The sequence below is a fragment of the Carlito syrichta genome, unplaced genomic scaffold (genome assembly GCF_000164805.1).
Source record: "Carlito syrichta isolate Samal-C Ts95f unplaced genomic scaffold, Tarsius_syrichta-2.0.1 Scaffold304686, whole genome shotgun sequence".
Lineage (NCBI taxonomy): Eukaryota > Metazoa > Chordata > Mammalia > Primates > Tarsiidae > Carlito > Carlito syrichta.
The window spans coordinates 130,145-143,220 of record NW_007248782.1 but is presented as its reverse complement, the minus strand read 5'-3'; the positions used below and the strand labels follow the sequence as shown (position 1 = coordinate 143,220).

Genomic DNA, 13,076 nt, shown 5'->3' with positions numbered 1-13,076 from the left:
CACACACACACACACACACACACACACACACACACACACACACACACACTTAGCTAGAAGTAGTAGCATGAGCCTGTAATCCCAGCTACTGGGAGGCTGAAGCAGGAGAATCCCGAGCCCAGGAAGAAGAGGCTGTGGTGAGCTTGATTGTGCCACTGCATTCCAGCCTGCATGATAGAGTGAGACCCCAAACCCCGCCCCCCCAAAAAAAGTAAAGTGGGCTGAGAACAGTGACTCATGCCTATAATCCCAGCCCCTTTGGAAAGCTGAGATGGGAAGATTGCTTGAGCCCGGGAGTTTGAGCCCAGACTACACAATATAGCAAGACCTCCATCTTTATAAAAAAAATTAAAAATTAACTGGGGATGGTGCCGTGTGCTTATAGTCCCAGCTACTTAGGAGGCTGAGGTAGAAAGATTGCTTGAGCCCAGGAAGCTGAGGCTGCAGCAAGTTGTGATTATGCTGCTGCACTCTAGCCTGAGCAACAGAATGAGACCCTGACTCAAAAAACAAAACAAAACAAACAAACAAAAACAAGTAAAATGACATCTTGACACATGGAACTTCGTGCTTTGCTAGGAGGCTGGGCCAGGCTCGGAGGCTTCTATAGGTTGTCCCCACTGCGCGCGTGTGTATACACGAAGTCAATGACCTCTGGAATCCTAGGCCTGTGCTGTCCCAGACTGCATCTACTAGCCATGTGAGGTGATTTAAATTACAATGAAGTGAAATAGAATATTTAGTTCCTCAGCTGAACTGAGGAACATTTCAGGAGCCACATTTCTTTTTTTTTTTTGAGTTGGAGTCTCACTCTGTCACCCACACTAGAGTGCAGTGGCCGCTCCTGGCCACCGCAGCCTCGACCTGCTGGGCTCTGGTGATCCTTCCACCTCAGCCTTCCAAGTAGCTGGAACTACAGGCGTGCGCTACCACGCCCGGCTAATTTTTTTTTATTTATTGTAGAGATGAGGTCTCGCCAAGTTGCCCAGGCAGGTCTCGACCCACGGGTTCAAGCAATCCACTCACCTCAGCCTCTCAAAGGCACGGGACTACAGGTTGAGGCACCGAGCCCGGCTAGGAGCCATATTTCAAGGGCGCAACAGTCCCACATGACTAGTGGCTACCATGTTGGACAGCACAGATGAAGAACATTTCTATCACTGTAGAAAGTTGTACAGGAGAGCACTGTCCAAGAGAGTTGAGGGATGAAAACGGCCTTTGGTAGCATCTTTTTCTCAACACTTTCTGTATGGAAAGAGTAACTCGCCTAAGGTTCCACAGCAAGTTTATGGCATCAGAAGGTGGAATCCAAGTTTTCTGAGAAATTCACCAGATTCCTTTCATCTGGGATTTTAAAAAATCTCTAGTAGTCCAGTTTTGGTAGCAAGAAAGCTGAAAAGAGACCTCAGACAGAGCTGGACTGAAGCTCTTTCCTAAGAGAAGTTGGGGGGAGGGGGAGAACAGGGCTCAGAGAAGGCTAGGCTGAACCCCCAAGAGGAGGAGCTCAAACATCCGTCCCTCCCTCCACCCTCTTCCAGGAAGGGAGGGGAGGGACTTACACGGTGTCTCCCTGGATGAACAACTCGGTCCGCTCTTGCAGCAAATTATTCTTGATCCAGACCAGGAGGTTCCGGATGTCCCCTGGAGGAGAAAGCACAGAAGAAACTATAGTCAAACCCAAGTCCTCAGAGACTTGCCTGACCCAGAAGGCAATACACGCAGAGTTCAGAGGGCCCAGGCTACGAGGGTCCATGAGCTTGTGGATTCCCAGGTTGAGGAAATGGATTGGGAGAGGCCCATGACACATAAGAGAGATCTTCAGAGAAAGCAGCACCTGGCACTGCTGTAGTCCCGAACAACAGGCAATAGGCATTAACCTATAGTAGGGCGACTCAAGGCAGACAGGAGGAACTGTCACGTCTAAAGGGTTGGGGGACAGACCCCCAGCTACACTCCTGGAAGCCAGTTTGAAACTGCCACAGCTGGACTTCTGAGAAGGCCCTGAAGAGCCCCCTCCACCTTTATCTCTCCAGCCAGTCCCAGATGGGAAGGACTCTTTGCTCTTGATGGGGTCTGCATATATTTCCCTTTGTGAAGGGAGAAAAACAATTGCAGAGCCGATAACATCAGTTAATTTCCTCTGGCAGAGGGAAAGGATCCTTCACCAGCCAGGGTCGCTGACAAATGACTGCTTCACCGCCCCCGCCATCCCACCCCCCTTCCAGAGCCCTTCAAGCCAGGGCAGCCACCCTGAAGAGGCAGGAGGTTCAGGGTCGAAAGGGCCAAAAGGGCCGCTCTTGCTTAGTTAGCATTATGACCTGTCTCCTTGTGGTTCTGGGAGAGCCAACAGTCTACATTATGTGGAGGCTCAGAGGAACCTGTCCCCAAGGTCACCTCTTCTTTCCTAGGGGCAGCAGTACCAGGCCACGGCAAACTAGAGTCTGGCTCTATAAACTCTTGGAAACCTATGACTCTCAACAAACTTCCTCAAATAGACCACTCTCCTGAGACTGCCCGAGCTCTTCTCTCTCTGACATGACTTGAGGATCAAAGTCCTAGGGAGACAACTAGTCTCTGGGAAACTAGCGGGGGGGGGGGGCCTTGGGGTTAACCCCCCACTATCCGGAGTCTGTGTCTCAGAGGGGTCTGCTCCTGAATCTGAGCCAGAGACAAAGCTCAGGGTCAAGCTGGAGAAGGCCCAGACAGTGCCTTGGTTTTCCTGCCTGGACACTGGGAGGCTTAGTTCTGCCCTGACCGGGGCTTGCAGTGCACACACAGCCTACCTCAGGCAGGATGCTAAGGCACGCTCCCTGGCCTGTGTGCCCTTTTGCTCTGCCAGGCCTGCAGCTTGGATGGACTGGGCCACTCTGCTCTGTGCAACTTGCCTGGATCCAACGCCAGCAAGCACAGGACATGGGCAGTGTCCAGGCACTGAGACTACTGCCTTTCTGTCGGAATTCCTCCTTTTAACAAAGCAGACCAGAGTCTTCCCAGGCCCTGGAGCGGGCAGGGCATGGGCAAGTGCGGCCTCCAATTTGCTGTCGCCCATGTGGACTCCTGGCTGGGTTCCTTCCTGAGGGTTCCGAGGCTTCCCCTTGGCTCTGAATCCCCTCAGCCTCCATCTTGTCTGGTGGGCCGCCAGCCCATACATCTTATGGTCGCTCGATAGAGCCGCCGGGTCTGACACATCCATCAGCCAGTCTGGCGGGCGGGGGTGGGTCTGTGTGTGTGGATTCAGTGAGAGGGCTGGGCAGTGCCTGGCCTGAGGACCATCAGCTGCATCTTCACGGCACTGGCTGGCCTGCATGGGACCAGGGCTCAATCTGGGAGCAGCCCCGGCGTCTCCACAAGGGAGGCACTTCTGCTCCATGCTGGATAGGCTTGGGGGCAGGGAGAGGGCTTGTGGTCATGTTGGGGTCATCCAAGTGATGGTACCATCATGGAGTCCCAGGGGGATGGGCTGCGGGATGAGCCTGCTGCCCAGTGCTGCCTCATTTATCATGATGCTCCTATTTGCTGAGGTCACTCCCTCCCTCCCCTGCCCGCCCCCACCCAGGCCTGCCCACATTTTTGATAGCCTGTTACCATGGTGAGGCTACTGCATCACCACCCGTATTGTTCCCCCATGCCCGGATTTGGGGGTGGGGAGAGGTAGAACTCAGGCTCCCCTTGCAGGATGCAAGGGCCACTAGGCCTGGCCTCAAACACACCCCCAGGGACATCTTGCTAGGCTTGTTGAGGCCCAGACAAAATGCAAATAGCCTCCAAGCCAGATGGTCGGCTTCCAAAGGCGCCCAGGGGAGGAGGAAGGGTTAAGCAAAGCCAGTGGCTGGTGGCTTGGGGCTGCCTCTGGGATAGATGGGGGCTGGGGAATCTCACTTCCACCTTCCCACTCCTTCTGAGGGTTGTCTCTCTCCTGGGATCCCAGGCAACCATTTAGAGACAAACATTTATTGAGCAGCTACTATAGGTCAGGTGCTAGGGAGATGGTGGTGAGAAGCTAAACTCAGAGTCTACCCTCTTGGAGCTAGGGACCAGCAGGGAGACACAGTGCTTAATCAATTGTGATCAGTGCTGTCTCCTTCATCTGGAATCAGGAGAGGCCTTGCTGAGGGTGTTAAAACACTGAAGCTCAGGTCTGAAGGGATGGGTGGGATGAGAAACGTTCTGGGCAGAAGAGTATATGGGAAAGCCTGGGGCAGGATGGAATTGGCAGGTTCAAGGTGGCAGAACAGAGAAGGCAAGAAGCACAGCATGAAATGGGCCCAGAGCAGGCAGGGCCCACAGGCCTTGAAAAAGAGCCTGCTCCAAGCTCCGCTGCTCAGTCCTGTGCTCCTATGCCCCCTACCTTGACACTTGAGTCACAATTTGGCTCAAATGTATAGCATCACCACTGCCATTGCAAACAGAACTCTGAGATGTGTGCTTAACACATGGACAGCTGTGGAGGGAGGAAGTGGGGAGGAACAGGTGACAAGCATGGACTCTGGAGTCAGACAGCCCTGGTTCTGACTTGGGCCCCATCACTTCCTGGCTGTGACCTCTGGTAAGAAATCCTCTGAGCCTCAGCTTTCCTGAGTCGGCTTTATAAGGCTGTAGGATCAGACAAAAATGATCCATATAAAGTTCTCAGCCCTGTGCCTGGCATTGCTCCAGGATTCAGGAGAAGAGCCCATATCCTTTGCACCCTCTGATGTCCTAGGTTTGCACACACTCTGCCCTGTGGTCGGGCACCCCAGCTTTGTGGGGTGGGGTCCAGACAACCACTAATCAGACAATGCTGGGACTTGCTGGGGTCTTCTGTGGAATCCAGGACCTTCCCATCAGAAGCCAGAAAGAGAACAGGGGAATGGGAGAGTGGTGAGGGGGTACCAGACACACAAGCTGTCAGGAATCACATTGAGGTCGTGGGTGCTACAGCACCAGAACCAGAGGGCATGCAGAACCAGAGGACAGAGATGGGCACCTTAATACTAGGGTTCCAGTGCAGGGAGCCTTGGGGAGCCATCTAGGGCAGAGCAGGTGACGAGAGTGCTTTTCTGCGGTGGTTCAGAGTTCAGATTCTGGAGCCGGAGGCCCTGGGCTGTGTGCTAGATGGCCTTGGTCAGAAAGTCACTTTACCTCTCTAAGTCTCAGTGTCATCCTCTGATGAATGGGGATAATAACCCAGACTTCAAAGGGTTAAGTGAGGCACGATGCTAGCAGCAGGCACAGCCCAGTGTCACCCAGGATGAGCTGCACAGATGGGTGCTCTGAGCTGTAATCCCACAGTGGCTTGGAATCATCGTCCTCTGGGCTGTCAGGACCTTTTCCTAAAGGCTTCTGCAATGGGGTGCCATGGCATGCCCATCTTAGAAAGCACCAATAAGAGCTCCCACCAGAATCTCTCGCCCCAGTGGATCTGTCCTTGCCTGGGGGACACTGACTGCCCACTGTGGCAGGGCCCCCATGAATGTCCAGCCCAGCTCCAAGGCCTATTGAAACAGCTCCTCAGCCACCCTTCTTGGAACACATCCAGGGACAGGAGGTCACCTCCTCTGTGGGCAGCTCTGATTGCTAAGGGCTCTTTTCTTCCTGCCACCCCACCCCCGGGCCTGGCTGGTCCACATGGACCATGCCAATAAATGTGTCCCCCCTTCTCCATGATGGCCCTTCAGGCCCTTCCGACTGGGGAGAGACTGATCCCCTGAATCTTCTCTTCCATTGGCTAAATGGTCCCGTCCCCAAGTCCACCAGGCTCCAAGACAGCTCTTCTGGGAGGCCAACCTAGGCCTCAGCTGAAAGGGAGAAGAAAGGGCTGGCATGGGGGAGCAGAAGAGGAGAGGGTGGAGGGAACATCAGAGGGGCCATTTACAAGTGAATGGGGTAAGAATGGAGCAGTTTGTGGGCTAAACTGGCCTCAGAAGGAGGTTTACAGATGTGCGCAGGGACGCTCCTCATTGTTTAATTAAGCAGAAAGTGGAGCTTTTCAAAAGCAATTTTGCACAGGGACTTGGGGGGGGGGGGAGGAGGGTAGTGGCGAGGGGATCAGCAAACAGGCCCCGAGAGCAGAGAAAGGAACAGCTGGCCCCAGAGAGGCTGTGAAATGCATGCTAAGCAGTTTAAAGAGCCCAGGAGCACCACAGCTCGCCACAGCTCCTGCCTTCCCGCACCAGCCATCCTCTAAGTGAGTGGAACAGGCAGAGAAGGCACAATGGCAGGGCAGAGGGAGAGGGACAGGGACAGGTGAGGCAGTCCTGTCTCTTCCCAGGGCCAGGGCTGGGGGCCTCGAGTCACAGGGGCCAGTTTTCAGCAGCTGCAATGCCCTAAGCTGGTGGGTGCCTATCCTAGCGACCCATGTCAGGCAACGAGATGGCCTGTTTCATCAAGAGCGTTGTTAAGACATCCCTCTACACACATGACTTCTCACTGGGTCATACATCTTGCTTCACAGAATTGCAGATACTCAGATCTTGAAGCAACATCTCAAACTGCAGGTGCCAGACAACCAACTCAATAAGTATAAAGACGCCAGTCTTCCATTTTACAGATGGGGAAAAAAAGAGGCCCACAGAAATAACTGACTTGCAACTATACATGCCAAGGCTCCAGCTCTCTTGTAGTCTCATACTCTGGCCTTACCCATCCTCCTCTCCCAAGGCGGCTAGTTCGAAGCTCTCCTCTGGCCCAGTATCCACGGGTCCCCTTGTTTGTGAGACATGTCATGATCCACCGTTTTTTGGCTGCTATAATCTCTGCTGGAACTTCTAATACCTGCTTGGCCAAGTGGCAGCCGTTGGGCTGAGAAGACTGCCAGACGACAGATCTGGGCACAGGTTTGGGGGAAGAATAAGACTCTCCTAGCAGCACCAGGCACCACCCTCTTGTTGGGCTCATATGTGCCAGGGTGAGGCCTGGTAGCTGCCAACCAGCTCTGTGGCTGCTGTGTGACCTGTGTCTCTGCGCACAGTAGGGCATAAATAGGAATCAGGAATAGAGACCTATAGCCAATGACTCAATGACTGAGTAAAGGGGCCACCTTGCCTTCCCCCCTGCTTCCCTTCCATTCATCCCAGAGTGGGGACAGGCTCCCACCTGTCCCCTGAACAGCAGCTGGAGGATAGTCAAAAACCTGAGTCCTAGTCCAGCTTCCCTACTTGGATAACTCTAGACATGTCTTGGGTCCTTCCTTCTCTTTTCTTCTCTTTCCCTCTCAGGTTTGGTGGCCATGATAATATCTATTGGGGTCACTATGAAAGGTGAAATAAGCCGGGTTCAGTGGCTTAGCCTGTAATCCCAGCGCTTTGGGAGGCTGAGGTGAGTGGATTGCCTGAGCCCACGGGTTCAAGACCCGCCTGGGCAACTTGGCAAGACCTCATCTCTACAATAAAATAAAATTAAAAAATTAGCTGGGCGTGATAGCGCATGCCAGTAGTTCCAGCTACTTGGAAGGCTGAGGCGGAAGGATCGCCGGAGCCCAGCAGGTGGAGCCTGTGGTGGCCGGGAGCATGCCACGCGCTCCAGTCTGGGTGACAGAGTGAGACTCCAACTCAAAAAAAAAAGTGAAAGGTGAAATATATCGGGCGTGGTGGCTCATGTCTGTAATCCTAGCACATTGGGAAGCCAAAGGGGAGGATCACTTGAGAACAGCCTGGGCAACATATTGAGGTCTCATCTCCATAAAATATAAAAAAATTAGCTGGGCATGGTAGTGCACACCTGTAGTCCCGCTACTTGGGGGGCTAAGATCAGAGGATCATTTGAGTCCAGGAAATTGAGGCTACACAGTGAGCTACGATCGTTCCAGTGCACTCCAGCACGCCAGGATAGGCAATGGAGTAAGACTCTGCCTCCCCACCCTACCTAGAAAGAAAGTTGAAATAAGTAACTGCTGAAGGCATGAATGAATGAAAGTGTAAAAACTAGAAACTACATTATGAGTGAAAGACTGCTTAGGTGATTCAGGAAGTCTCCTGATAATGGCTACGCATTAGTGGCACAATGCCAGGACTCTGGAGACCCTGAAGTCTGGTTCTGAATTCCAGTTCTGCTATTTATTTATTTATATATTTAATTTTAATTTTTTTTTTAGTTGGAATTGCACTCTGTCACCCAGGCTGGAGTGCAGTGGCACACTCACAGCCACCCCAGCATTGACTTGCTGGGCTCTGGTGATCTTTCCACCTCAGCCTTTCAAGTAGCTGGAACTACAAGTGTGTGCTACCATGCCTGGCTAGTTTTTAATTTTTTTATTGTAGAGATGAGGTCTTGCCAAGTTGCCCAGGTTGGTCTTGAACCTGCAGACTCAGGCAATCCACTCACCTTGGTTTCACAATGTGCTGGGATTACAGGCTGAGCCACTGAGCCCAGTCTCAGTTCTGCTATTTAAATAACTGTATGAAGCCGGGCTCAGTGGCTCAGCCTGTAATCCCACGCCTTTGGGAGGCTGAGGTGAGTGAACTGCCTGAGCCCGCGGGTTCGAGACCCGCCTAGGCAACTTGGCGAGACCTCATCTCTACAATAATCAAAAAAATCAGCCGGGCGTGGTAGCGCATGCCTATAATTCCGGCAACTCGGAAGGCTGAGGCAGAAGGATCGCCGGAGCCCAGCAGGTCGAGGCTGTGGTGGCCGGGAGCGGCCACGCACTCCAGTCTGGGCGACCGAGTGAGACTACAACTCAAAAAAAAACCAAAAAACAAAAAAAACAACTGTATGACTTGGGGTGAGACAGCTAATATCTCTTGTGTTTTGGTTTCCACCTTTTATTTTTAAGAGATAAGGGTCTCTCCCTCTTGTCCATGTTGGAGTGCAGTGGCATGATCTAGCTCACTGTAGCCTTGAACTCCTAGGCTTCAGTGAACCTCCAGTGATCCTCCTATTTCACTTCTTTTTTTTCTTTGAGTAGGAGTTTCACTCTGTTACCCAGGCTAGAGTACATTGGCATGCTCATGGCCACTGTAGCCTTGGCCCATTTGGCTCAGGCGATCCTTCTGCCTCAGCCTTCCAAGTAGCTGGAACTACAGGCACGTGCCACCACACCTGGCCAATTTTCTGATTTATTGTAGGGTCAAGGTCTCGCCAAGTTGCCCAGGCTAGTTTCGAACCTGTGGGCTCAGGCAATCCTCTCACCTCTGCCTCCCAAAGTGCTGGAATTATAGGCATGAGCCACTGTGCCCGGCATTTTTCACCTCTTAAATAGCTAGCACAATAGGCATGTGCCACCATGTCTAGCTAATTTAAAACGTTTTTTGTAGGCTGGGCACAGTGGCTTAAGCCTGTAATCCCAACACTTTGGGAGGCCGAGGTGAGAGGACTGCCTAAGCTCAGGGGTTTGGGATAAGCCTAGGCAACTTGGTGAGAACTCGCCTCTACAATAAATCAAAAAATTAGCAGGGCATGGTAGCGCACACTTGTAGTTCCAGCTATTTGGAAAGCTGAGGTGGAAGGATTGCCTGAACCCAGCGGGTTGAGGTTGTGGTGGCTATGAGCATGCCACTGCCCTCCAGCCTGGGCGACAGAGTGAGACTCCAACAACAACAACAAAATTTGTAGAGAGAGGGTCTCAGTATGTTGCACAGACTGGTCTCTAACTCCTGGTCTCAAGTGATCCTTCCGCCTCAGCCTCACAAAGTGTGATTACAGGCGTGAGCCACTGTGTCAAGCCTAGCCTAAACTATTAATCCTCTTAGGGCAAGAACCACATCTGTTTTGCTCACCACTGAATATCCAAGAACTAGTACAGTGATGGCACAAAGGAGGCACTCAAAAATATTGCCGACTACATAAAAGAATAAAGGTCTGGCTCAAACCTGTAATCCCAGCACTTAGGAAGGCTGAGGTAGAAGGAATGCTTGAGCCCAGAAATATGAGCCCAGCCTAGGCAACACAGTGAGATCTCGTTTCCACAAAAATATATAAAAACTAAAAAAAAATAAGGCCCGGCGTGGTGGCTCATGTCGATAATCCCAGAACTTTGGGAGACCACACTTTGTCGAGACGAGCCTGGGCAACTTGGTGAGACCTCATCTCTACAATAAATCAAAAAATTAGCCAGGTATGGTAGTGCATGCCTGTAGTTCCAGCTACCTGGAAAGCTAAGGCAGAAGGATCACCTGAGCCCAGCAGGTCAAGCACTCTAGCCTGGATGACAGAGTGAGAGACTCCAACTCAAAATAAATAACTACATAAATAAATAAATAAATAAATAAATAAATAAATAAAATAAATGCATGAACTGGGGCTGGAGTTTTGAAAATTTGTGGGCTTTCATGTCAGGTAAACTCCAGAGGAAATAAATCATAACTTGTGATATTTTAATAAGCTTCTGGGAAAGGACTTTGAGATAGAATCTTTGAGAGGCTCCTGGGAGACCCCTGTTCCCTCCCAAGACTACATGGCCAACTGTCAAACTGATAAACAGTCACTTTTATCAATTCTGGGTCTTCCCCACCAGGAACACACAATTCCACAATGCTGACGTTGAACCCCAGTCACAGATGCACCCAGCAAAAGTAGGCAATGCCCTGTGCCTCGTAAGTACCCCTAGCTTTTCAGTATGGCAGACAGACCTACCTGCCATTATTCCCTGACACAGAAAGGGCCAGAGATGTGTGACAGCCAGTGAATTTGGGCAATGACAATTGTTTGACACATGCAGGTGTGTTTCTAGTTCCAGAAGAATCCTGTCAAACCTCACTTGACCATTTTCTGCTGCCCACCTCCAGGAACCTCATTCCCCTGCCTCCTCATTTGATTGGTGCCCTCTTCTCCCCAGAAGTATCCATGAGTGGAGAATGGAATCCTCACCCTGAGCACTCTGTACTCGCTAGGACCCAGGGCCAGGGTTGCAAAAGATGTTTTTTTTTTTGAGTCAGAGTCTTACTCTATTGCCCAGGCTGGAGTGCAGTGGCATGCTCAGGGCCACTGCAGCGTTGACCTGATGGTTTCAGGCAATCCTTCCACCTCAGCCTTCCAAGTAACTGGAACTACAGACGTGTACAAATGCAAAAGATCTTAACCGCTCCCTGCCATACAGACAGTTATTCAGCTAGAGATTTGCAGGTTAACTCTTTAAAACCTCCCACTCTGAAGGCAAGTTGGCTCTTGTTCATGTCTGTCTCCCCAGTGACTGGTATGTAGCCTGCCACACAGGTGGTACGCAATATACTTTTAAAAAACAGAGACTATTGCCCAGGCTGGAGTGCAGTGGTATAATCATAGCTCACAGTAACTTCAAATTCTTGGGCTCAAGCGATCCTTCTGCCTCAGCCTCCCAAGTAGCTAGGACTACAACGTGTGTACCACTACATTTGGTTCATTTTTTTGTTGTTTGCAGAGAAGGGGTCTTGCTATATTGCCCATGTTGGTCTTGAACTCCTGGTCTCAAGCCATCCTCCCAGCTTGGCTTCCCAAAATGCTGGAATTATAGGCGTGAGCTACTGTGCCCAGTCTCACTATATATTTGTTCAAGAAAGATTGACAAGTATTTGGATAAACAAAGGAAAAAAAATCTACTATCTCTCTTAGTCAACCTCCCTCCTCTAATCTTTTGGCTAGATACTTTTCTTCTCATCTAAATCCTTTAATTGTAATATAAGTCCATCTGCATCATCTCATGCTCAGTGAAGGTTACCTCCTTCATGAGACCCTCTCTCTACAGTCTTATTATAATAATAGAAGGCAGCATGGTGGTTCGCCCCTGTAATTACAGCACCTTGGGAGGTGGAGGCAAGAGGACTGCCTAAGCCTAGGGGTTCGAGACCAACCTGGGCAACTAGGCAAGACCTCGTCTCTACAATAAATCAAAAAATTAGCCGGGTGTGGTGGTACATGCCTGTAGTTCCAGCTACTTGGAAAGCTGAAGTAGAAGAAACACCTGAGCCCAGCAGGTCGAGGCTGTGGTGGCCGTAAGCGTGCCACTGTACTCCAGCCTAGGCAATAAGATAAGACTAGCCTAAGGTTCTGAGGGCTTCAAACCCAAGCCTGTCTGAACACAGAATCTTCACATAAGGAATAAGCTACACCCCTTTCCTCCAACAAAGTTGATTGATCTCAGAGAAGATGGGGAAGAGAAACTGGTAATTTTCTCTTCCTTCTTCCCATTGGCCAGGGAAGTGCCACCTGTTCCCAACTGAACAGGGCTGAGTGTTCCCCACGGAGCCACTACTGCCAGATGGCTCCCTGAGAGGGTCTTAGAAAGCCAGTACTCACAGGGCTCCTCCTGTCCAGGCAAGGTGACTTGATGTTTCTTTACGCCATCAAACAAGAGTTCCACACCGCCTCTGCAAAGGAGGGCCAGAGAAAAAGACAGCCAGGTGAGCTCCTGCAAATAGGAGGAGGTTGCTGAAATGGAAAACTGAGGATATGACTGCTAGTAGAAGCCCAGGAGATGTAGAGACTGAGTTTCAGGAATGCCTTGCAGACCCGTGACCAATTCTCAAATGTGACTTCATAATGTGGTCAAGTGGGATGTAGATAATTTTTACTAATAATCAAGTACCCAAATTTGTAGACTATTGGTTTTACTCCTCTGTGTTCTTGAGAGGCAGCTCAGCATACAGGTGCAGAACACAGGCATTGGGGCTGCCACTCCCAGGTAGAAACTAGGCTTCACCTCTCCCTGATGTGGAGGCCATAGGCACATGACTCAATCTTCTTAAGCCTTAGTCTTTCCATCTGCTAAAATGTCAAGAAGCCACCATGAGGGACCCAGAAGACCCTGTGCATTTAGAGTTTCCTCTGGCCAGGTGAGGGCTTGAGATGACCTTGCCCATGCTCCCCCTTGCTGACCTGGAAGGCACACCACAGTGTTGGAGGCAGAGTCCACCAGGCTTGGCGCTAAGGCCCACATCATCTCACCACTTATGAGATGTTCCTGATCTCATTTTATCCTCAGGGAATCCCAGGGAAGAAGGGAAGGAGGCAGACATGATCAGTTCCATTTGATGAAGAAGCAGACTAAAGCCTAAAGAGGTTAAGTGACTTATCCAAGGTCAGAAGGCAAGAGCTGAACTGGAATTTTTTTTTTTTTTGAGTTGGGGTCTTACTCAGTCGCCCAAACTGGAGTGCAGTGGCCGCTCCCGGCCACCGCAGCCTCG

At 51.0% G+C, this 13,076-nt stretch overlaps 1 protein-coding gene across 1 annotated transcript in view; it reads right to left on the bottom strand.

The window, feature by feature from the left end:
* URM1 (ubiquitin related modifier 1) overlaps positions 1 to 13,076 on the bottom strand; it is a 19,331-nt gene that overhangs the window by 2,341 nt on the left and 3,914 nt on the right. Inside the window, exons 2-3 of the mRNA XM_008060651.2 lie at positions 12,190 to 12,260; positions 1,560 to 1,641 (exon numbers count right to left, since the gene is read on the bottom strand). Of these exons, the coding sequence (XP_008058842.1) occupies positions 1,560 to 1,641; positions 12,190 to 12,260 (153 nt within the window). The remainder of the gene's footprint in view (positions 1 to 1,559; positions 1,642 to 12,189; positions 12,261 to 13,076) is intronic.